At 34.8% G+C, this 26,484-nt stretch overlaps 1 protein-coding gene and 1 pseudogene across 1 annotated transcript; one reads left to right on the top strand and one right to left on the bottom strand.

Moving 5' to 3' along the window:
• Positions 1 to 7,310: 7,310 nt before the first annotated feature.
• Positions 7,311 to 12,952, top strand: LOC128588167 (olfactory receptor 4K14). Its single transcript, XM_053594821.1, has 2 exons — positions 7,311 to 7,479; positions 11,874 to 12,952. The coding sequence occupies exon 2, from the start codon at positions 11,903 to 11,905 to the stop codon at positions 12,833 to 12,835; it is 933 nt and encodes a 310-aa protein (XP_053450796.1). The 5' UTR covers positions 7,311 to 7,479; positions 11,874 to 11,902; the 3' UTR covers positions 12,836 to 12,952.
• A 3,532-nt stretch (positions 12,953 to 16,484) lies between these two features.
• LOC128588171 (nuclear cap-binding protein subunit 2-like) lies at positions 16,485 to 17,031 on the bottom strand (annotated as a pseudogene).
• Between the last annotated feature and the right edge of the window lie 9,453 nt (positions 17,032 to 26,484).

Raw genomic sequence — 26,484 nt, 5'->3', positions numbered from 1 at the left:
TCAAAGATCTGGCTAATTTTTTACCATTACTTTAAAAACAATCTATCCTGTTCCCCTTGAAATTTGTGAACTGTTATTAAGTGAGTTATTAGAGGAAATAATTTTTTCCCTCTGCCAATGTGCTGCCTATCACCAGCATGCAATACAGAAACTCTTAGACTGGTAACATGTACAAGCTCTGCCCTCCTTGTACCCAGCACTCTCTCTGCCTTTCGATTTACAGATTATTTATATTTTAAAGAGACGGACCACAAGAACTTGAGAATTTTACAGTGTTTCTCTTCAGAGTAGCCTAGAGGCATCCCCAAACCTCTGTCAAGGACTAGAATCTGTCCTCCAGGGGCAATGTCAAACTCTCTTCCTATAAATATTCTCAGCTGGGGAGATCTGTGCACTTTGTAGTTACTCTCATCAGTGCTCGGCTAAATGTTTGTTGCCCAAGTTCCTTGGGCAGGCCCCTGGGTTAAAATTAAGAGGAAAAAGTAGGAAGACTTTTGGGGCTGCAAGTCAAACATAACTTCACTAGTAATAGTATTGTCTCTTTCCACTTTTGCTTCTATTTATGACTTGATTCATAACTCCCAAGGAGGAAGGGACGATTGATACTTCAGAGAATTCTACAACCAGTATCAATATTAAGCATTCTTTTAATTTTTAAAGTACAGTTTACATGTAAAAAATGTCTGTCTTTAATGTTGTGAGCCTCAACGATCCATGCAATTGTGTCATTGTCAAAATTATGATATAGAACAGTTTTATTAATCCTCCAAATTCCCATAAATTCTGTAGTAGCCACCTCCTCCCTCCCAGCCTTTGATGCTGGCGTGAATGGTGTGATTTTATTCCTAGAGTTTGTCTTTTCAGTACTCTCACATAAGTAGAATTATTTAATAAATAGCCTTTTGAGGGTAGCTTTTTTCACTAAACATAATGTCTCTGATATTTGTTCAATAGTGAGATGTTTTAATTAACGTAAATCTATGTTACATTTTAGTTCAAGTACACTTATTACTATTCTTCCTTATCTTGGTTTGACTTGGTTATTTTTTATTAACTAGAACAACTTTGTCAGATAACATGAACCTTGAGTAATTATAATTGTATTAATAAAAACATTGTTTTAGAGAGAAATATGATATTGACCATAGTGGACTTTCCTGTCCTAGAAATAGGTTTAATTTTGAACTTATTTGGGTTTTCTTTTATGCCACTCAGTAATGTTTTATAATGTTTTTCATTATATGCAGAAAATTATAAAATTTATGATTAATTTATTTTACTTTTGATGAGATAATTTTTATTTTTCTTTTCTTATTATTTCTGGAATATAGAAAACCTACTACATATGTGTGTGTGAGTATGTATATATATTTGCGATTAGCCACCATACTAAACTATCTAAATAATTGATATTTTAGTTGCTTTTCTTGGCTTACTATATGATGTCTTGACTGTAATAAGCTTTGTTTTTTCCTGTACTTTTTTAGTATCTTATTTCACATTTTAGCTTATGATATATCTAGGATTTAATTTTTTTTCTAATTTTTTCCTGAAAAGTAAAAATAAGATATGTGTCAGAAAAGTTCTGAGACAGTCCACCTCCATCATGGATAATTCCTGATTTTAATTTTTTATATAATATGATACATTTTAGAGTTATGTTTACAAAAATATGTAATGTATTTGGAAAAATAAAAACTTCAATTTGAACTTGGATTATTTCATATGAAAGTATTCAATAACTTTGGAGAAGGTATTGTCAACATTTCCAATAGGTGAGCATAAATCTTTAGTTAAGAAAGTAAAACTGCAGCTGGAAGTTACATTCTGCCGTATCTAAAACAAGCGGTTAAGAAGGAGTTTAGGCGCCACCTAGTGATTACAGGGTCCCTGTGTTTCTCTTCCTTGGTACACACACACACACACACACACAAAAGAAAAGAAAAGAAAATTTACTAGAACCAACTGGAGTCTTTCCAATCTCCCAATAAGCAAACGATAAACAGACCTAAATCCTGTATCTTCCAGAGAGGCAGTCTAGACAACAACTCTCTCAGAAGTGACAAAAATAGCCTTTCAAAGACAAATTTTAACATTATTTTGTAAGATTTCCCTCCATCAGTTGCATCAGTTAAATTCAGAATTTCAGTGGACATTATCCATTAAATCGCCATTAAGAATTAAACTCTTCTGAAAAAGGAAAGTCAGATAGTAACAGGAAATGATTTGGACATCAAAATCATTGATTATGGTTTTAAATCTATGGCTTAACCATAAATTAAAAATTCTAAGTCTTTAACTTCTTTAAAAGTAAGGATGATCCTTCCAAATTTCAGCAGGAACTAAAAATGTATAATGCCTATTGTAATTTTAATTTTCAAGAATGTGACCCTTACTTGGAGTTTTTCTCCCAAAAGATTTTACATTGAGCATAGATGGTCAGACAGGTGAATAATGTCTAGAGAAAAATAGGAATTATTGAGGCTACTGAAGAAAGGGTGGTCAAAAACAATTCTTCAGACTGCATCCAAGATATAGTATTTATTTTATTTTATATATATATATATATTTTTTTTTTTTGAGACAGAGTCTCACTATGTTACCCTCAGTAGAGTGCTGTGGCGTCACAGCTCACAGCGACCTCAAAGCCTTGAGCTTAAGTGATTCTTTTGTCTCAGCCTCCCAAGCAGCTGGGACCACAGGCACCTGCCACAATACCTGGCTATTTTTTGTTGCAGTTGTTTGTTGTTTAGCTGGCCCAGGCTGGTTTCAAACCCACCACCTTTGGTGTATGTGGCTGGCACCGTAACCACTGTACTACGGGCACCTTTTGTGACCTTAAATTGTTTTAAACTCCATTTTGCATATGAGAGAATGATTTACAACTTACCCAAGTTTCCACAGCAAGTAATAGAACTGAAATTCAAACTCAGTCTGTTTTCAGAATCCATGCACCTCTTCACACCTCTTTTAATAGGCACTGTGTTGCCTCTAAATGTACTACTCAAAATTCTGGACAAATTTGTAAATAACTTCTTCCCTCAAATCCAGAAACAGTTTATAACATAAGAGTAGGCCATGGAGAAGAGTCTGGTCCTTTTTCTTTTTTTGTCCTTAACAAAACACTATGAACCCTTCTTCAAATATTAAGTTGTTTGTTGAAGACAGTACCTTTCATGTGTTATAATCTGCTATCACACATATATACTTTGCTTGATTTTAACCATTGTAGCACATTTAAATTGCTAATAATCTCTAATGTATTAAAGATATATTTTACCATAGACATAACTAGGTCATGATCTACAGGCATTTTTTAATGAGCCTGCTTTATATTTCCAAAGTGCCTATCAAAAAGTTGTACCAGCATACTCTAATTAACAGTGATGGTAGCAGCATTCTGTGATTTAAGACTGTAGATTCTGGAGTCCAAATGCCCTCTTTAGAACTTTGACTATGCCACTAACAATTTGTGTACCTAAGCACTGTAAGCCTCAGTATCCTCCTCTGCAAAGTGGAAATGGTTGTGTCTATCTCATTAGACTTTTCTAAATATTCATTGAGAGAGTCAGCTTGGCATAGTGCTGACATATGTTTACATTAATTAGATGTTAGGTATGATTCAAATGTGCATGCTACTTTTATTATTAAATTATCTACTTCCATCATACCCGAACAAAAGTATGATGTATTTATTCTAAATATGGTATGTGAATAAAGTTATATCTTGTTAATTTGGAGTTTAATATTTACTGAGATAAATTTTTTAATGTTTATTGGCCTCTTATTTTTTTCACATTTTAAAAATAACATGCGTATACTATTTGCTCATTTTTCTCTTCATGTTTTCTTCACATACTGGTTTATAAACACTTTTTCTATATTAAAGATATCAGTCCTTTGTCATCAAGACTGCAATAGCCACACTGGAATTTTGTGTGGATTAGAAAAAGTACTTCCATATGCAGATCCAAGCCTCAAGATTAATAGTTTATTAGATGGGGCACAGGCTGGTTGTCAGTACTCACAGGCCTTGAGGCCCAGGCCTCAAGCAAATCTGCACAACACTACACAGTGATTCTGAATGCACAAGATTAGAAATACAGTTATCAATTTGTAGTTGGATTTTAGTTTTATTTTGGCATTTTCCCAGATATAAAGATTTCTTTTTCTAGACAGAATTTCACTCTGTTGCCTAGGCCAGAGCACTGTGGCATCAGCCTGGCTCACAGCAACCTCAAACTGCTGGGCTCAAGTGACCCTCCTGCTTCAGCCTCCTGAGTAGCTGGGACTATAAGCATCCACCATGACACCTGGCTGATTTTTCTATTTTTACTAAAAATGTGTTCTCACTCTTTCTTAGGCTGGTCTCCAATCCTGAGTTCAAGTGTCTCCTGCCTTAGTCTCCTAGAGAGCTAGGATATAGGTGTGATCCACTGTGCCCAGCCAGATACAAACATTTTTAAAAACACTTATATATTATCCTTTTGCTTTCTGAATTCTTTTATTATTGGCTTTATATTGTATAATAGAGTTTTCCAGAGAAACAGAGCTAACAGTGTACGTGTATGTGTGTGTATATATATATACACACAATTATATTCACATATACTTACTATATATAATAATAGCAATATATGTTGCTATGTATCATGTATTGATATAGATATCATATATTTATGTATATGTAAATATAAATAATTATATATACATTCATCTATACATATATATGCACATAGAGAGAGAGAGAGATGGGGGAAATGTATTACAAGGAATTGGTTCATATAATTATGGATTAGGTAGACTGTCAAGTCTAATATCTGCAGTATTGGTCTGCAGGCCGGAGACCCAGGAGAGCTGATGGTACAGATGATGTATGAATTCCCTTTTCATTAGGAAGGATGATCCTTTTGTTCTATTCAGGCCTTCAACTGATTAGATGAGGCCCCCCCATATGACAGAAAGCAGTCCACTACTAAAGTTTCACCATTTTAAATGTTAATGTCCCAAAGCAAATAAACAGCCTTCAGAATAGAAGAGTTTTGCATGTTATGAATCTGACAAAGGCTTGATAACTAGAATCTACAGAGAACTCAAATTAATCAACAAGGAAGAGAGCAAACAACCCCATTTATAAGTGGGCAAGAGACCTGAACAGAAACTTCTCTGATGATGATAGACAAATGGCCAACAAACATACAAAAAAATGCTCATCATCTTTAATCATCAGAGAAATGCAAATCAAAACCACTTTGAGATATCACCTAACTCCAGTAAGATTAGCCCACATCACAAAGTACCAACACCGCAGATGCTGGCATGGATATGGAGAAAAGGGAACACCTCTATCCTGCTGGTGGGATTGAAAACTAATACAATCTTTATGGAAAGAATCATGAATTCTCAAAGAACTAAAAGTTGACCTTCCATTTGATCTCACAATTTCATTAGTAGGTATCTACCCAGAAGAACAAAAATCATTTTACCACAAAGACATTTGCACCAGAATGTTTATTGCAGCCCAGTTCATAATTGCCAAGTTGTGGAAGCAATCCAAATACCCATCAACCCATGAATGGATTAAGAAATTGTGGTATATGTATACTATGGAGTATTCAGCTATAAGAAAAGATGGAGAGTTTACATCTTTTATTTTTACCCGGATGAAGCTGAAACATATTCTTAGTCAAGTATCTCAAGAATAGAAAAAAATATATATCCAATGTACTCAATATTATTATGAAACCAATATATAAAAAATTATATGCCCCCACAAATGGTAAAACACAAATATAGTCTAGCAAGGGGGAGAGGAGAGGAGGAAGATGGACGGGAAGAGGGGGGCAATTGGTGGGATCTCACCTAATGTGCACAATGTGAGTGTGCTCAGCCCCTTGGGTGAAGGACTCAACAATAACTTGAACTTTACCTTGAAAGTGAGAACAATGTAACCTAAAAATTTGTGTCCTCATATTAATTTGAAATTAAAATAAATAGATAAATGTTAATGTCATCAAAACACCTTCTGAGTTGTAAAATAAGGTTAACTATCACATTTAGTAATTCTTTCCCTTCCTCCAAATTAAGTATTCACTTCACCTGGTTGTCAAAACCTTCTTTATAATTCTTTATCTTACATAACGTATCTGCACATATAATGATTAAATCTTAAAAATAAATTCTTCTGAAGCTGATAGCCTGCTTTTATAATCTTTGTTTAGTAATTATTACCTATGTGTTTTATCTCTTTTTTTTGGTAGAGACAGAGTCTCACTCTATCGTGCCATTGTGTCACACAGCTCCCAGCAACCTCCAACTCCTGGGCTTAGGTGATTCTCTTGCCTCAGCCTCCTAAGTAGCTGGGTCTACGGGGACCTGCCACAAAGCCCAGCTATTTTTTTTGTTGCAGTTTGGCTGGGGCTGAGTTTGAACCCGCCACCCTTGGTATATGTGGCCAGTGCCCTACCCACTGAGCCACAGGCACCGCCCTACCTATGCGTTTTAAACAGAGTAACAGAACTTAGAATGATCTTGTGACTCATTTTAAGTGAAACGCAATTATAGAACTTGAGAGTTTTGACTACATTCTGATACTATTGTGGCGGTGAAATTCCTCATAAATTTGGTTATGCTCATACATCTCATATGGAAGTGAGTAGTTGCAAGTGTGATGGCCACTGATCAGAATGTTCAGGGATATTGGTCCGCAGAATTGACCCATTAGCAGAAGAATCCTACATTACCTGCATGATTTTCAGAAGTAAGTAGGCTATCACTTATAAATGATACACAAAGTAACCTGAGGCACCAGGAGATTTCATCATCCGTGACCATAAAAATCCAGAGAAGGCAAGTATTTTGACACATAAATTTTATGCTTCTGGCAGGAATAAGTCTTCTCCAAAGCGCTATGCTCAAAGTTACGTAAAATAATATGCAGGGCCGCCACATCTTCAGTATATTTTTAGTATGTTAATTTAGTTGTTAATTTAGTTAAAGGAAAAACACATTTTATACTCTATTAACTAGATTAGGGTATATATTATTCTGCTTGAATATTACAATAATTATAGCTATATTTATATAATCTGGAATATCTTTAGAATTTCCTTCTTTTGTCACCTAGAGAAATGAGCATGATTTAATACCACAAATGTACACCCTTTGATGATTTATTCCCCAGCCTCCATTATGGTAGCTGGCCATGAATGGCCCATCATTAGGGATTCTTAATTGATGGGAGACAGGATATAGATATTTATTTAGATCCTAAGTCCAAGGAAGGCTCAAATCTGAAGTTCTCTAGCTTCTTAAAATGATGCTTTTCTTGATTTATTTTTAAGAGACAGGAGAAATAAGTGATTATGTCTTATCTGGAATAGAAATATGTGTGTGTTTTTTAAGTTCCATTTAAGTATAGTAGATGTGAAATACAAATTGGGAGATTTGCAGTGTCAGCACTGAGCATCTTAACTCCAGGTTAGTAAAGAGCCTTTGAAATATATATGAACATGTGTAACATATAAATCCAATAGAGACTAATTTATTATATGATTTGTTCAATAAATCATTGAAGTACATTACTAATAACTAGTCAGTTAAATTAAATTTTCTCATTGCTAGCTGCATTTATATTTTAATAATAATATTAGATTGTATACATTCCATCTCATTTTTTTCTTATTTCAAATTTACATTAATTTAATCATTTTTTAAAGCCTCTGCAATTTATAAAGAGTCCTCTGAAATAAGAACTCTATTTGAACAAGTCAAACCTATCAAGTATAGAACACAAATGTCTTTTTTTTTTTTTTTGACTTGGATAGTCTAGTACTTTATTAGAAATACATCCACTGACTTCACAAAAACAACTTTTACATATGAGCAAAATACTAATAGTTTCTGATTTGGGAGGAATGAAATAAAATACAGTGAGTGGTTTTCTCTTCATCTCTAATAGAACACAAATGTCTTAACACTAATGAATGAGGTGAAAGCTATGTTGATTGGTTGGATGTAAGCACTCTGATTTGTACAAAGAATCAACACATGGAATCCCACACAGGCATGAACGTGTTCATGATCTATGTATATAGGACTTAATAAAAGAAAAAAAAAGAAAAAGAAAATTTTGATTTTAAAGTAAACCATTTTAATAACGTAAAAAAACTCTATTTGAATTTATTTTATTACATTTATCTTAATATCCATTGTCAAAGGACGTTATTAAAGTATAACTTACATACTATAAACTTAGTATGTAAGTTATATATGTCTCATCTTAAGTGTACAATTCAGTGGTTTGTAGTATATTTACAGGGTTGTGAAACCATCAGCAATGTTTAATTTTAGACCATCTTTGATTCAAAAGCAAGGTAACAGTTTTCTTATATTTGTTTCCTGAGTTTTCCATTTGATTATTTCAACTTCCATCCACTTAATCTTTCCAAAACACTAAATTAAATACAAATTTTTAACATTTACATGTGAATTTTTTCAGGGCACAAAGAGGACAAAAATACCAAGAAAACACAACTCTACTAGCTATACTCTGTGGGCTGGGACGATCTAACTAATCTGGCTGGGAGTTCTTGATTTGCGATTGTGTCCATTGTGACCACCAGGACTTTAAGCTGCAGATTTAAAATCAGTCTGAAGATGGGCAGCACCTAATTGTCTAAACAATACTACACACCACTGACTTGAACTATTCTTTCATGTTATATTCCTCAACTTTATTAGGGGACAACATTAAAGCTCATACAAGAGACAGTTATGCATCTTTTGTGAAATTGCTCATGAAGAATTCTGCACTATGTCTGTCATAAAAAGGTTTCTGCAGTATTTTCCTCTTAGTGAAAAGAGTGAGGCTCCAAACTACTTCTCAAGAAAAACTAACCATGGGACCCATCCATCCTATGCTACTTCATCTGGAAGCTCAGAGCTACATTCTTTTAATAACATGCTGAATTTATCAGTCACTCGTGTATAATTGTGTGAATACTCCCAAATATTATTGCATAGATTTTATGCTCTGGTTTTTGTTGAGATGTTCAAAACAATATTTCCTTCATTATAAGTCAACCTAAAACTCTCTCAGAAGTAGTCAGATCATGAATAATAAATCTATAAATGAATTTGATCACTGGCTTCTTAATCTCAAACATAACGAAAAACAATGATAAGAGCAATAGTAAAAATTTGTGGGGCTGTGTTAGTTAACACAGTAAAACCTGTGTTAGTTGATTTATTTTGCTTTATACTGATTGGGTTGTATACCGGATTAAGTGAGATGAAAATTTGCTAATGTTCTAGAGAAGCAGTCTGAATAAAGAAGTGTGTACGTGACACTTGAGTAAGGAAGGAGACAGCTTGACTACTGCCAAGGACGTCCTGGAAGGATCTGAGGTTGTCACAATTCCCAAGCAAGAATTATGGAGATGATCATGTTATATAACTTGGAAAATAACTAAAAATCCTTGAATAAACACTTCAAATGGGTGAACTTATGGTATGTATATTATACTCTAATGAAGTGGTTTTTTAAAAAAGATTCTAAGCAGGTTTAACGTGGGAGAAATCCCAGCACTATTGATCATTAGGAAACAATCTCTTAAGCTGAAGTTTAACTAGAGAATAAGGTACAAATATCCTGAACCAGATCTTTCTTCTGGTTCACTTAATCAAAAGCACTACAACAATTTATATAAGAAGTTTTTTCTTCTTTTTTGAGAAAAAAAACTTTCGCTTACTCTTACATCATAAAAGTAAAAAATATATTCTTATTATGAAAAGCAAAACAATTATAAGGAAATGTATTAATAATATTCTATTCCCCATCTCTATTAGCCTGATAAGTATCAGCCTATTCTCCTCTCTCTTTCTCTCTCCCCTCCTCTCTTTTTAACAGGCTGATTACGACCCATATTTCTAGCTTATTTAATAAAAAATTCTGTAAGTGAATCCTTTTAGGTTTGTGTTATCTGTAAATCTGCTGATCATGTCTTGTCCAGAGTGTCAATGAAAGGAAAGGCCTACAATTACAGGCTGTCCTCTCTGATGATGGCTATTAACACTGTAGATTAAACTTCCCCCCACCCCTCTGGCCCCAGCTCCCACACAGTGTCCAAGGGAGAGGGGTCTAAGTTAAAACTTTATGTAACTGTGCTATTATTTGAGATCAAATTTTTCTCAAAGGCCATTTTCTGAGAATATGAGAAATGCCATTCTGTGACTCACATATAACACAATAAGGAGACTTTAAAAAAAGTTACTCAACAACATACATAACTTGGGTAAATGATTTGGGAGCTATCTGTATTTATTTATATGTCACCCTCCTTTATATTCATAACATGCTTTTTTTTAGCTTAAAATAATATTTCTTTTATGAATTTTGTCCTCAGGGAACAAAATTTCTTTCTTCTCTTGACTTCAGGAGAGAGATATGTGAATAGGTGCTTAGATACACAGAGGCACCCACCAGCACGCCTTTGCTAGATTTTGATTGGTGTTTGTTTGGGTGCCCGAGAGGGAGAGAAGGAGGAAGTGACAGAATCAGACCTGCCCTGCCCAGGTGGGAATGACCCGCCCAGGCAGGGTCAGACTCATGTCCCACCCAGGAAATAGCAATGCCTCTAATTGCTGCCCTCCTAGCCCTATAAATCCCCATCTGCCATAACCCACGTGTGGAATTCTTTTTCTGATTTCACTCCACCTGCATTCAGGTGGAATAAAAGCCACATTGACCACATACACAAGCCCTCTGTTTTCCTTTTGTCTTGTGCCTCAGAATAATCTTTCATCTTTGGGTCTGTAACCTCTCATAGACAATTATAACAAGCCTGCACCATCCCGTATGTTTGTCTTTTCCAGACCTCAGTGCTTCTTCAGGCACAGTCAGTCAGACATTCTGGAAGATTTCAGCGTAGATGAGAGTTGTGGGAACATTTTTTCCCTTTCCTTCTAAGGCTTTTGTTCATGCCAAAATGTGGATTCAATCAAGTGCAGAATGTGAACCCCAAATCAGGAGGATTGAGAATTTGAAGGTTTTTTGCGTGGTATCATGTTCTCCCCATTTGTGTTGATATCATTGCTCGATGGGTAATTAATTATTTTTGAAGATCAACCAAAAAATTGAAATAAAACAAAACAATGTCACCATGTAAAACATAGACAACTATATATGCCAGATCAAGTCTCTCTTCCTGAGAGGTTATGGACCCAAAATAAATAAATTAAATAAATAATTAAATAAACAAATTTCAGATTATCTCTTGCAAGTTAAAAATTATACTGAGATAACACTTGGTTGATCACTTTCATGTGCCCGGCAGTTGACAGGCACCTCCTTCCTTTCCATTTCTTTTTCCTTACTTCTAGTTCTCTCTCCCTCTCTCCCCCCTTTCTCTTTCTTTCTAATTGACAAATAAAAACATACACATTTATGGTGTAGTACGTGAAGTTTTGATATGCACACATTGTGGAATGGCTAAATCAAGCTACTTAACCTGCATTACCACACATACTTACCATTTTTTTGTTGTGAGAACACTTAAAATCTATTCTGTTAGCAATTTTCAGGATTACAGTGCATTACTTTCAGCTATAATCACCGTACTGTATAATAGACCTCTCCATGTATTCCTCCTCTCTAACTGAAACTTTGTCCTTTGACCAACTTCTGCCTAGTGCCCCCATTCTCCAGCCTCTGATAACTACTATTTTATTCTCTATTCTGTAAATGTGACTTTTTTAGATTACACATAAAAGTGAGCAATGCTTTGATTCGCCCGGCTTATTTCACTTGATACAATGTCCTCCAAGTTAATCCACGTTGTCACAAATGACAGACTTTTCTTTTCTTTAGATAGATTCAAAGCAAAATCTGAAACCTGACACAATGATCCTGCAGAATTATTCCTTGGTGTCAGAATTTGTGTTGCACGGTCTCTGCACTTCACAGCATCTCCAAAATATTTTCTTTGTATTTTTCTCTGGGATCTACATGGCCATTATGCTGGGTAACCTGCTCATTGTGGTCACTGTAGCTTCTGACTCCCACTTACACTCTTCCCCTATGTACTTTCTGTTGGGAAACTTGTCTTTCTTGGACATGTGGTTGGCTTCATTTGCCACACCCAAGATGATCAGGGATTTTCTTAGTGATCGAAAACTCATTTCCTTTGGAGGATGTATGGCTCAGATCTTCTTCTTGCACTTTACTGGAGGGGCTGAGATGGTGCTGCTGGTTACCATGGCCTATGACAGATATGTGGCCATATGCAAACCTTTGCATTACATGACTGTGATGAGTCGGCAGATGTGCATGGGGCTGGTGCTGCTTTCGTGGGTCATTGGATTTGTGCACTCAATCAGTCAAGTAGCTTTTACTGTCAATTTACCTTACTGTGGCCCTAATGAGGTGGACAGCTTCTTCTGTGACCTCCCTCTGGTGATCAGACTTGCCTGTGTTGACACCTACGTCTTGGGTGTGCTTATGATCTCAGACAGTGGGCTGCTGTCCATGAGCTGTTTTCTGCTCCTCCTGGTCTCCTACGCTGCCATCCTCCTCACTGTCCGACAGCGTGCCACTGGCGGCATCAACAGGGCACTCTCCACTTGCTCTGCACACATCATGGTAGTCACACTGTTCTTTGGACCTTGCATCTTCATTTACGTGTGGCCTTTCAGTGGGTTCTCTGTGGACAAGCTCCTGTCTGTGTTTTATACCATTTTTACTCCACTCTTGAACCCCATTATCTACACATTGAGAAATGAGGCGATGAAAACAGCTATGAAGAAACTGAGGAACAGACAGGTGACTTTTCATTGAATCCCAGCTTTGCATAGTGCTATGTGTTCCTCCTCATACAGGGAAATCATTTTTTTAATATGATTCTGCTTAAAGATTTCCTTCTGACATTAAATTGACATAATTTGTAAGGCATTATATTACAGAGAAACAATTGTTTTCAACAAAATTGTACATGTACTTTTATTTCATATATACAACAATATGTATTGTATGCATGTACTTTCTACAATTTTATTTTATACATATAAATACATATCTTAAACACCACACCTACTTTTGGGGGGAATGAACTCTGCAATTTTCTTTCTTTTTCTTAAACCAGATTTATCTTGCTAGCTTATTTTGTGTAAAACGTAGATATAAAAATGAATTTTCATTTTTTAAACACAGTTCAACATAGCAAAGGTGAAGTAATTCCAACAGGAGACATTTGGTACATGGAGGCTAATCTTGGATTAAATAATCCTGTGAAATTTGGCCTCATTTTTGGAAGCTTGAGAGGATAAAGCCTAATTTTAATCTATTATTCATTCAAAAAATATACTTTTTCTTGTGAATGTGTATTATGCTTAATCCCTGTATTTAAAAAGTAATTACATGCCACTGATTTCAATTATAGCTGTTCATTTTATCATGGGAAAAATTTATGTTTTATAACTAAATATTGAAAACATAAGATATAGTGTTACATATAATATGTGTTGGATTATTAAATTAGTAAATTTTTAGCTCAGCGCCTATAGCTCAAGCAGCTGGGGTGCCAGCCACGTACACTGGAGCTGGTGAATTCGAATCCAGCCCGGGCCCACCAAACAACAATGACAACTACAACCAAAAAATAGCCGGGAGTTGTGGTGGGTACCTGTGGTCCCAGCTACTTGGGAGACTGTGGCAAGAGAATCACGTAAGCCAGAGAGTTTGAGGTTGCTGTTGAGTTGTGATGCCACAGCACTCTACCAAGGGTGACATAGTAAGACTCTGTCTCAAATAAATAAATAAATTTTCAACCATAGTAGATTTTTAATAAATACTGTATCCCTTTCAGAGTTGCTCATGTCCCTTGGGAAATCATTTATTAGGAAATGCATGTTTGAATATCACAGACTGAGATCTTAAGCTGAGTTTTAAATATTCCTGGATCAAAAAAATACAATCTAAAATAAGAATTAAATTTGATTTTGACCATAGGAATTTTCAGAAAATTCAATCAATTTTCTCATCATTTGACTCTGAAACATCCTATGAAAAGAGAGGAGTGGATAATGATTGAGTTACATAGCTACACAAGTAACTGGATAGAATTCCCAAGAATTTTGAATATTGTGCTCCTGACTTCCCTTATGATTATAACCCTGTATGTTTTCAGGGGCATAAAGGAACACAGAAGGAAAACAATGTCAGCCTTAGGATAAAGTTTCCTTAGCTGCTATTGTGATAAAGCAGTTCTTTTGATTTTATAGACTTTGGACATGGTCAATTTTTATAATTACTTACACCTACGTATGTGAACATTAAAAGAGCTTAAAGGAAAACCAACATCTTCAATAGGAGTAATTTTTTAGTTGTTACTGATATAGTATTGATTATTGGCTTATTGTTGACTTTGGACATAGCCATTTTAATCACCAAAACAAATATTATTTTAAATATTTATTCAATTACTGAACATTTTTCAATTTAAGATCGTATATTTCCTGATTCACAGGAATTTGGTGAAATAAAGGCAAATACACAGACAATTACAAAATATGGTGCAAAGTGAGAGCTATGTTAGGAATAAACAGGATGTGCACTGAGAGCACATGAAAGGGAAATCTAACTCAGACTTGATTGTTAGGAATGAGTTCCCTTATTCTGTCAACTTTTCTCTGATAGCCTATGATTGCCTTACAGTGTATACATAATTTTATGTTGAATTACATCTTTATATATAATATGTAGTATGTTTATATTAATGTGCTATGCACTGCACACATTTTTGCATAATTATGGTATGTGTATATATGTGTGTGCCTACATATATATATGTATATATCCAAAAGACCAAAAATCACATTGCAAAAATCCCACACACATATATATATATAGTGTGTGTGTGTGTATTTACCATAGGACCAGTTATAAACACCAGATGCCACAGATATTCCTGACTTCTTAGAACTATCCAGGGGCTCATGTTCCATCCATAATCTCTGCTCAACTCTCCATCTAGCTTTTTTTTTTTTTTTTTAAGTTGGTCCAACTTTATTGAAACCTGTTACAGAAGACACAATTCAAAGAAGAATCATTGCTTGTGGTTTTCAGGCCTGTAGAAATCTGAGTCATATTTACTACAAAAGAATATAAAATACATTCATTGAAACTACAGTGTAAAAAGAAGTTTAAAAAATGAACAATATGTCATTAAATTAAATGTTTACAAATAATTTCTTTCTAAGCACTTTAAAACAATTCAGATGACCAGTTTGAATTCAGTGAGAAAACCTACAAACACAAAACGTGTTCACACTGAGGTGCTTCAGACTTTGTTGCTAAATGAAAAAAAAAAAAAAAAACTCACATTTTTTTCCACGTCAGGGAAAATTATACTGGACTTAACACTTTTAAATGAGCAATAAGCTCACAACATTAGAGAGAAATCACCTCTTGCCTTGTGAATGCAAAATAAATCCTCTAGACTCCCCTTTCTATAGAGATTATCAGCTCACTATCAAGGCTTGAACCTCAGTAAGCACAATTTGGAAAGAAAACAGACTTCAGTGTAAGAATTGGCTAGAATAGACATCTCCTGCAGGGAGCTTCTGATTGTTTTGTTAAGCATTCTCTCAGTCTTCAAGCTCTTTTTTAAAACCCACTCCATTCCCAAGATCACTGAAAGTGAAAAGAATAAATCAGATGGCTCTGATAGCAACTGTCATCATGCCAAGGCAATGTTGTAACTTGTGTCTCTGGTATTTCCTATTGATAATGTCTCCTCCCCCCACCTTAAGAATATTTGAGGTTCTCCACATTACAAACTTATTTATTTTTAGCTTTAGGCATAATATTTACATTTTTTGAAAAAATGCATTTAGTAAATACTCTTCAAGCCCTGCACCTACTTTCCTGATATGTAAAGCATGGAAGCTTGGTGTCTCTGGGACTGTCTAAGGCTAGCTTTTGCACCAACTATTTAGGAAGGTTCCGTGACTACTAAGTTTTCCTTTAGAGATCAGAATTCACAGAAAACAAATTCAGTGTGAAATTATTATTTCTAATAATTATTATTTCTATTATTATTGCTCTTAATTATTCCTAATTTAGAGCAAAGCTATACAACATAGCAAAATTCCATTTTTTAAACTTGATCTCATGCAAACTTAAACAATAATTCCAGGCCCCAATATAGATCATGAACCTATTTAAGACTCAAACATGGTAAAACAAATTTCTAAATTTCTCCAGTCTTCCTAAAAGAAGTATAGTGTTTTAATCAACATTATAGATCAAATCTGTTGCCAAGGAACACAGTTTTCAACCTGGTCACAGAAAATCATTCTGGTAACCTGACACATGGCCAGTATTCTAATACTAGAATTAAAGGCATTCTTTTGAATTCTGTCCTTGCTTCCAGCTCAGTAGATACTGCTCAAAGCTTCGTAAAACTAAGCTGGTTTGAAGACCAAAGGAGTTTTTCAGAGCTCTCACCACTCACTGGTTTTGTGCCAGTTTTCCATAGCCGCCTCTTCCAGCATCATAGTCTTGCCGATACTCATCTCGTACCTGGCCCCCAGATCGCCCACATCCGTACTGCCTGCCCTCCTTAAAGCCGGCATCCCAATCTGTGCGAATGATCCGATCATCCAGACGAGTTCCATTTATGTACCTCATGGCATTTTCTGCATTGCTCGTGAATAGTATTCCACAAAACAGAATCCACATGCTGTTTTTTTCATTTTATCCAGACCCATGATGATTTTCTTTATGTCACCGCTTTTGCTGAAGAGTTCATAGATTTGTTCTTCAGTTGTGTAAAAGGAAAGATTTCCAACATACAAAGTACAGCTTTTCTTCAGTAATTTTTCTTGTTCTTCATTGTCACCCCGGAAGTGCTGGTCCCGGTACTGGCTCAGCTCCACGTAGGAGTCGCTGCGCAGCGCCTTCAGGAGGCCACCCGACATAATGCAGAGAGGTGGACAGGGACTCGGCGACTCCGGGAAAACGAGGCACCTATGGCGTCGGCCCTTTTTTTTTTTTAATGAAGTCATATACACATAGATCATGAATATATTTATGCATATGTGGGGTACAATGTGTTGATTTTTTAATACAATTTGGAGTGCTTACATCAAACTAATTAATATAGCTTTCATCTCATTTACTTGATTATTGTGTTAAGACATTTTTGTTCTACATTTGATAGATTTGACTTGTACCCTTGCAATATGCTCCATAAGTGTGGTCCCACCGTTTACCTTCTCATATCAAACCTCCCCCCTCCCCTCCCTTCCCACTCCATTTCTCTCCTTCATCCTGTGCTATAGTTGTGTTCTATCTTTCATAAGAAAGTGTGAGTAAATATAAATTGGTTTCATAGAAGTACTATGTACATTGGATACTTTTTCTTTCATTCTTGAGATACTTTACTTAGGAGAATATGTTCCAGGTCCATCCATATAAACATAAAAGAGGTAAAGTCTCCATCTTTTTTTAAGGTTGCATAGTATTCCATGGTATACATATACCACAATGTATTAATCCATTCATGGGTTGATGGGCACTTGGGCTTCTTCCATGACTTGACTATTACGAATTGAGCTGCAATAAATAATCTGGTGCAAATATTTTTTTGCAATGTGATTTTGGTCTTTTGGATATACTCCTAGTAGAGGAATGCAGGATCCAAAGGCAGGTCTATTTTTAGATCCCTGAGTATTCTCCAAACTTCTTTCCAAAAGGAAAGTATTAGCTTGCATTCCCACCAGCAGTGGAGAAGTGTTCCCTTTCTCCACATCCACACCAACATCTCTAGTTTTGGAATTTTAGGACTCTAACACTCTAGAGATAGTTACATGGTATCTCAAAGTGGTTTTGATTTGCATTTCTCTGATGATTAAAGATGATGAGCATTTTTTCATATGCCTGTAGACCATGCACCTGTATTCTTCAGAAAAGCTTCTGTTCAAGTCTCTTGCCCATCTATAAATATAATACGTCACATAAACAAATTAAAAAACAAAGACCATATGATTCTCTCAATTGATGCGGAAAAAGCTTTTGATGATATTCAGCATCCTTTCATGATCAGAACACTTAAGAAAATAGTTATAGAAGGGACATTTTCTAAACTGATAGAGGCCATCTAAAGCAAACCCACAGCCCATATTATATTGAATGGAGTAAAATTGAAAACATTTCCACTCAGATCAGGAACCAGACAAGGTTGTCCATTGGCTCCACTGCTTTTTAACATTGTAATGGAAGTCATAACCATTGCAATCAGGCCAGAGAAGGTGATCAAGGGTATCCACATAGGGTCAAAGGAGATCAAACTTTCACTCTTCACAGATGATATGATTGTATACCTGGAAAACCCCAGGGACTCAACTACAAAACTCTTAAAAGTGATCAAGGAATACAGGAACATCTCAGGTTACAAAATCAACACTCATAAATCGGTAGCCTTTATATATACCAACAATAGTCAAGCTGAAAAACAACCAAGGACTCTATTCCATTCATAGTAGTTCCAAAGAAGATGAAATATTTCTGAGTTTACCTAACAGAGGATGTGAAAAACCTCTATAAAGAGAACTTTGAAACTCTAAGAAAAGAAATAGCTGAAGATGTTAATAAATGGAAAAACATACCATGCTCATGCTGCGAAGAATCAACATTGTTAAAATGTCCATACTACCCAAGACAATATACAATTCTAATGCAATCCCTATTAAAGCACCACTGTCATACTTGAAATATCTCGAAAAAACGATACTTCGTTTTATATGGAATCAGAAAAAAAACCTCAAATAGCCAAGACATTATTCAGAAATAAAAGCAAATCAGAAGGAATCGCGCTACCAGACTTCAGACTATACTATAAATCTGTAGTGATCAAAACAGCATGGTACTGGCAGAAAAACAGAGAGGTAAATGTATGGAACAGAATTAAGAACCAAGAAATGAATCCAGACACTTATTGTCATTTGATCTTTGATGAGCCTATAAAAATATAAATTGGGGGAAAGGCTCCCTATTTGACAAATGGTTAAATTTTAGGAACAAATTCCAGAAATCTGATTTTTACTGTAAGCTGCCTCCAGTGATTCTTCTTCATTAATGTCACTTAGAACTACTGAATAATTGCCCATGTTGTCAATTGCAAGTATGACTACTATTAAGGAATGGTTTTCAGGGTTTCCTAAGAGGGAAGTCTCTATTAATGGAGCAGGATGCATCCTCAGCAATTCTTTACCAGGATATACTAATTTATTTATTTATTTATTTTTTGTTAAGTCAAATACACATAGATCATGAATACATTCATGCATATGTGGGGTATAATGTGTTGATTTTTTTTCATACAATCTGATGTGGTTAGATCAAACCAATCAACATAGCTTTCACCTCATTTACTTGATTATTGTGCCAAAACATCTATGTTCTTCACATATACTAATTTAAAAGTCAAAACCTCTTAAAATTCATTGTTTATGGTTGGAAGAGTGGGCAAATGAGAAATCTCTGTGAAATAGAAGGACTCTCAAACATCCCTTCATGTCTTAACAGCAATCATTAAGATATTGGCTGATTCCTCTCCTATTTCTCTTCCTTCTCTTATATCGGTGCTTTTTGTCAACATTAATAGTATAACTTTTAAATCAAACTATTTTGTCTAAAAAGTTTATTATTGTAAGTTATTTCTAATTTGGATTTTGTTCAAGATAGTGACTCACTTCTGTAACTATAAGATTCTATTTAAACGACCACCATTTCTTTCCAGTTTCCAATAATTAGAATCTGATGTTCTCTTTGGGAATAGTATAGTTGTATTATGTGATTTTAATATTACATTTTATTATATAAATTTAACATTATATTAATGAAATACATTACATTAATATTTCAATGAACCTTTATCTTCAAGGGTTTTCCTCTATGTCTTTATCAAATCCTGATCATTTCTATTTTCTGAAATCACATTAGACTCTTCATATCATGGTATTTTGAACATGAATATAGATATTTTAAAAAAGTTCTTTATGAAATTCTTTCTCATATGGTCCATCCTATGAAGACTAGCTGCCTTGGTCTCAACCATATTCTGAACTTCCACTTTTTTTTTCTTTTCTTTTTTCTTTTTTTTTTTTTTTTGAGACAGGGACTTACTTTGTTGCCTCAGGCTAGAGTGCACAGCCTAACTTATAGCAACCTCGAACTCCTGAGTTCAGGGAATCCTACCTCAGCCTCCTGAGTATCTTAGACTACAGGTGCCCACCACAATGCTGGGCTAATTTTTCTATTTTTAGAAGAGGTGAGGTCTCCCTCTTGCTCAGGCTGACCTCAAACTCCTGAGCTCAAGAAATCCTCCTGACTCAGCCTCTGAGAATGCTAGGATTACAGGTGTGAGCCACCACCCCAGCCCGAACTTCAGTTGTTAAATGGTGGGAGTTTATCACATTTTGCTTGGATTTCCCTTTTCTGTGTAGAACTCTGGAAACTCTCACAGCAAAAAATCCAGGGCTCACTTTCTTTTCTTTTTTTTAGGATCAATGTTGTCCATCATTGCCTGATGTTCAGAATTTTGAAAAATTGTTTCATGAATTCTGTGTTTTAAGTCATTTCAAATGAAGGAGTAAATTCAGTATTGCTTTGTTTTCTGCCATCTTAGGCAGAAGATGTCAAGGTCTGTGTGATTGACATAAAATTTATTTTTCTGAGAATAAGCTTTGACATGAGATAAAGTGAGTATAAGATTATAGTGATGGATGCCAGAAGAAGTGTTGGGAGAGAATGAAAGGTTTGTCACAAAAACATTGAAAGAAAAACAAAAGAATTCAAAGTCAGCCTAATAAATGATACACTCTTTCAGAGTAACAGGCTGAAAACATCGACTGTAGTCAGTAGAGAGTAGTTTCATTGCCCAGTTCTGAGACGTGTCAGCAGAATGATAGATAATCCCTCAAATTTTATTAAATGATTTTTTCTGCATGCATTAAAATGATAATATAATTTTCTTCTTCAGTCTATTAATATATATATTTTTTTCTATTGAGTTTCCCATTTTATTGTATTTTATTTTATTTTCATAAATCATAGCTGTGTACATTAATGCAATTGTGGGGTACAATGTGCTGGTTTTATATACAATTTGAAATATTTTCATCTAACTGGTTAACATGGCCTTCACGATATTTTCTCAGTTATTGTGTTAAGACATTTATATTCTACATTTAGTAAATTTTACACATACCTTTGTAAGATGCACCGTAGATGTGGTCCCACCAATTACCCTCCCTCCACCCATCCTCCCCTCTCCTCTCTTATTCTTGGTTTCATAGTAGGGCTGAGTACATTGGATACTTTTTCTTCCATTCTTGAGATACTTTGCTAAAAAGAATATGTTCCAGCTCCATCCATGTAAACATGAAAGAGGTAAAGTGTCCCCCTTTTTTAAGGCTGCATAATATTCCATGGTGTACATATACCGTGATTTATTAATCCATTTGAGGGTCCATGGGCACTTGGGCTTCTTCCATGATGTAGCAATTATGAATTGGGCTGCAATAAACATTCTGGTACAAGTATCTTTGTTATAATGTGATTTTTAGTCTTCTGGATATATACCTAGTAGAGGAATTGTAGGATAGAATGGCAGGTCTATTTTTAGATCCCTAAGTGTTCTCCAAACATCTTTCCAAAAGGAATGTATTAATTTGCATTGCCACCAGCAGTGTAGAAGTGTCCCTTTTCTCCACATCCACGCCAACATCTCTGGTTTTGGGATTTTGTGATGGGGGTAATCTTACTGGAGTTAGATGATATCTCAAAGTAGTTTTGAATTGCATTTCTCTGATGATTAAGGATGATGAGCATTTTTTCATATGTCTGTAGGCCATGTGCCTGTCTTCTTCAGAGAAGTTTATCTTCAAGTCCCTTGCCCACTCTGAGATGGGATCACTTGTTCTTTTCTTGCTAATACATTTGAGTTCTCTGTGGATTCTGGTTATTAAGCCTTTGTCAGAGACATAACCTACAAATATCTTCTCCCATTCTGAGGGCTGTCTGCTTACTCTACTTACTGTGTTCTTGGCTGTGCAGAAGCTTTTTAGTTTGATCAGGTCCCAGTAATGTATTTTTGGTGTTGCTTCAATTGCCCTGGTGGGTGGGGGGCGAGGGTCCTCCTCATAAAATATTCGTCCAGGCCAATTTCTTCAAGAGTTTTCCCTGCTCTTTCTTCTAGTATTTTTGTAGTTTCATGTCTTAAGTTTAAATCTTTGATCCAGTGAGAGTTTATCTTAGTTAATGGTGAAAGGTGTGGGTTTAGTTTCAGTCTTCTACAGGTTGCCAGCCAGTTCACCCAGCACCGTTTGTTAAATAGGGAATCTTTTCTCCACTCAGTCTATTAATATATTAATAGTACTACATTAAGAAATTCTCTAAAGTTGTGCTATTCTTGGATTAATCAACCTGGAAAAATTTTCATTTGGTCAAGAAACATTTCAATATATTATTGGGTTGATTTTATTAATAAAATTCTTACTTTTGTGTCAGCCATAGTAATTAGTGAGATTGTTTGAACCTGCCACCTCCTGTATATGGGGCCCGCGCCCTACTCCTTGGGCTACAGGCGCCGCCCCATCTTTTCTTTTTTGATAAAAAGCTTATACTAGTCCTATAAAATAAGTTTTAAAATCTTCTTTTTATTTCTGTAACACTTTTACATCGCGGAAGAAATTTATTTCAGAAAATTTGGCATGATCACTTATAAATATTTAACTGTTTGTTATACTGTGGGAAGGATGAAATGGGAAAGAGTATTGCTACTAATGTAAAATTTATCTTGTCTTATTTTTTTTGTGATCTTACCAAAACTAGTATTATTATTCAGAGAAGTAACATTTTACTTATTACTTCTACTACTTATATGTAAAAATTTTCACTAAAGAATTACATATGTTTAGAGGAATACATAAGTAATAACTGAATAGCTCAATACAATTTTACAGAATGAGCACACCCCCCTGTGACCAACACTTAGACTGACAAACTTTGCCTCAGATGCTCCTTCACTGTCCTTTCCATCTCTACCCACTAAGGTTAACACTATCGTCACTTTCAACGTATACGTTATTCTCTTCTTGAGCATATTTAAATAAAATTCTATAGTATAAAAGTCATCTATCAGTGACAATTTTGTCTCTTTTATTTCCTTTTCTTGTCTTATTGCCAGGAAAGGAACACTAGCAAAATATTTAAAAGAAAAGGAAAAATTGAAATCCTTAGCACATTCCTCATCTTATGGACAAATTTCTTTAAAACTCACACAAAATATAATGTTTTCAGTATTATCTTTGCTGCCATCTTCTATGAGGTTAAGTAATTTCCATCTTTCCTTGGTTTGCTAGAGAGTGTTTTATCATGAACAGATGATGAATTTCATCCAATGAATTTTCTACATTTATTGAATTGAAAAAAAGTACATTTATTTTTATTTTTGATTGATTCTTCTTTGACACTATTCCATGCATCATAGTTTTAATGCCTTTATTTTAATTACAATTCAATTTTTACATTTCTAGTGTATAGAAATACGATTATTTTTAGAAGTTTTTATTTTAAAATATGTAGTTATATAGGATATTGCAAAATATAGTGCAGGAGTCTTATGTGTCTTTCATTCAGTTTTTCTAAATATTTATATTTTACATAACTGTATCACAGAATCAAAACCAGGAAATCTACATTGTAACAATGTATGGGTATGATTCCATGCCATTTTAATACTTGGAAGATTTTTGTAACTGTCTCCTGAATTAATATATACAGTGAATTTCATCACCACAATCATCTTATGCCCCTCATCATCACCTTCTCTAACTGACAGACACTAATCTGTTTTCCATCTCTATAATTTTGTCATTTTTAGGATGATACCAAATGAAATCATAGCGTGTGGTACTTTTTGATATTGAATTTTTTTTTACTTAACATAATAGTCTTGAGATCCACCACATGATTGCAATATCAATCATTCATTCTTTTTATGGCTGGGTAATATTCCTGGTATAGCTATAGTACAATTTGTTTAATTGTTCTTTTATTGAGAAGTATTTTGATTTGTTTTGTTTTCCGGCTATTATAAGTAAAGGTGCTAAACATTTATGTCTAGTTTTTTACTGTGGATATAAATTTTTATTTTTCTGGAGAGTACTATTTCTCATATATACAGTAAATGTGTGCTTAGTTTTCTTTATCTTTTTAAGAAAAAGAACTATTTGTGGAGTGGCTATAACAATTTTACATTTCCACCACAAAATATAAGAGATTTTGTTTTTCTGCATCATAACCAGCATTTAGTATTTTCATTATTTTTTAACATTAACTTTCCTAATAGGCATATATTTTTATCCCACCATGAATTTCCCTGAAGACCAGTAATGTAGAACAACTTCCATTTTTTCCCAACTTTTGTAGTGAGATATCCCTTTTTTGTCAGATTTGTAATTGGACTTTTTCCTGTTGAGCTTTGAGTATTTTTTGACATATTCCAGAAACAAGTAGTCTGTCATATATGTAGTTGGAATTTTTTTTGAGTTAAGCAACTATTCAAATTATTTATATTATATTGTGTGACTTGAGGTAGTTTTGTTTTTTGAGGAATAGGTCTATTTCTTCTAAGTTGTCAAACACATGTATAAAAGTTTGTCGTAATATTTTTGTCTGTCTCCTGGTCATGTAGTAATATGTCCTATTTTATTCCTGGCATTAATGATTTATGTCTTTTCTTTTTCTTTCTTTTTTAATCTTCTGTCGCGGACTGCCGGTCGATGGGCCTCAGTCCGAGGGTGCTCAGGGTGAACGGTACAGGTTGGTTGAAAAGGTCGACGCAGGATGAAATGACAAACTGCCACACACCACGAGTGATGAAGAAAGCAGCTGTAAATTTTATTGAGTTCAGAAGTTGGTATTTATACATTTTCTTTCCAGGGTTCAAACAATGTAATCGTTATTTTGCTTATGCTTGTAAATTATCTTTGTGTCTCCATATGTGGTTTATCATGCACTATATGTTTTCAAGGTTTTGCTCTCCGGAGGGAGGTGGTTTTATCAGTAACACCTGGTTGCTTCCCCTTATCTAGGAATGTCAAGGCTTGTGACTTCTCTTAGCTCTGTAATTGTTCTCAGTTTCTTATGATCTTTTTTTAAAAACAGCTGAACATGTTCTTTTATGTATAATGCTTGACTACTTCTATATATATTTTCTATGTATTTTTACTCTTATTAGTAACTATATTTTGATTTATTGTTTGTTAAACATTAAACTACTCTATTGGTTTGTGTTACATATGAAAATTAGTGAAGTAGGATGTTTTTCTAAGTAAAGTTTTACTGCAGATGGTGATAGTGTATGTCATGTTGGAACATCTTGTTTGCTGTGCCTGCATTGTCTCAATGCACTGTCTCAATTCACTGACATTTGATGATAGGAACGTGCTCCTGCATCGATTCCCTGGAGACATTGAGTCTCCACTGACTATGTTTGATTATGGATCAGTAAGTCATTATGTTTATTCTTAGTTTCTCAAAACAAGCAGGCATTCAACTCGACAAACAGGTTTCAGAGCAAAGGTTTCTTAGGCTTTTATGCCGCACCTCGTGAGTCATTACGTTCAAACAAAGGCATGCTAGGCAACTTATGCGCTGCTGTCGCAAACCAGGGGTGCTGGGGGTTTCGCTCCGGGGAGCACATACCACCTACTCACGCATTTTATAATGCGGACAGCGCCACTTCACCCCGGCTAGATGCCGGGGGTGCGGCAATCTTCCTAAAATTTCTCCATTTTATTCATGTTTTCAAAGAATTATCTTTTTATTTAATTGATTTTTATATTGTTTTCTGATTTTAGTTTTATTGATTTCTGTTTTCACTGTATTATGTGCTTCCTACTATTGCTTTGGGTTTATTTAGCTCCTATTTTTCTAGGAGCACACACTTATATTACTGATTTGAGACTTTTCCTTTTTCTAATAGCATTTAGTGATATAAATTTCCCTTTCTCTGTTCCTTTAGCTTTGTCTCACAAATTTTGATACCCTCTATTTTCATTCAGTTCAATGCATTTTTCTTTCATTTGAGATTTCCTCTATGACTGTAGATTATTTAGAAATATTTTGCTTTGTTTCCAAGTGATTGGAGATTTTCCAATTATCTTTCCATTCTTGCTGTCTAGTTTGAGTAAATCACAGCTAAAGAACACCCTCTGTATGATGTCTCTTATTTTAAATTTTTTGAGGTTTGTTTTATGGTTCAGGATATGATCTATTTTGGTAAATATTTTGTGGGTATCTGAAAACAATGTGTTTTCTGCTGTAATTGGATGAAGGATTCTATAAAAGTCAATTAGGCAATTTTACAGAATTCTTCTATACACCTAACAAACTTCTGTCTAGTTTTGATAATTATT

This window comes from Nycticebus coucang, chromosome 6 (genome assembly GCF_027406575.1).
Source record: "Nycticebus coucang isolate mNycCou1 chromosome 6, mNycCou1.pri, whole genome shotgun sequence".
Lineage (NCBI taxonomy): Eukaryota > Metazoa > Chordata > Mammalia > Primates > Lorisidae > Nycticebus > Nycticebus coucang.
The sequence above is the reverse complement of the archived record's forward strand: the minus strand, read 5'-3'. Positions and strand labels throughout refer to the sequence as shown.

Excerpts from the sequence above, each read along its gene's own strand:
- LOC128588167 (XM_053594821.1), top strand. The coding sequence starts at position 11,903 with ATGATCCTGCAGAATTATTCCTTGGTGTCAGAATTTGTGTTGCACGGT.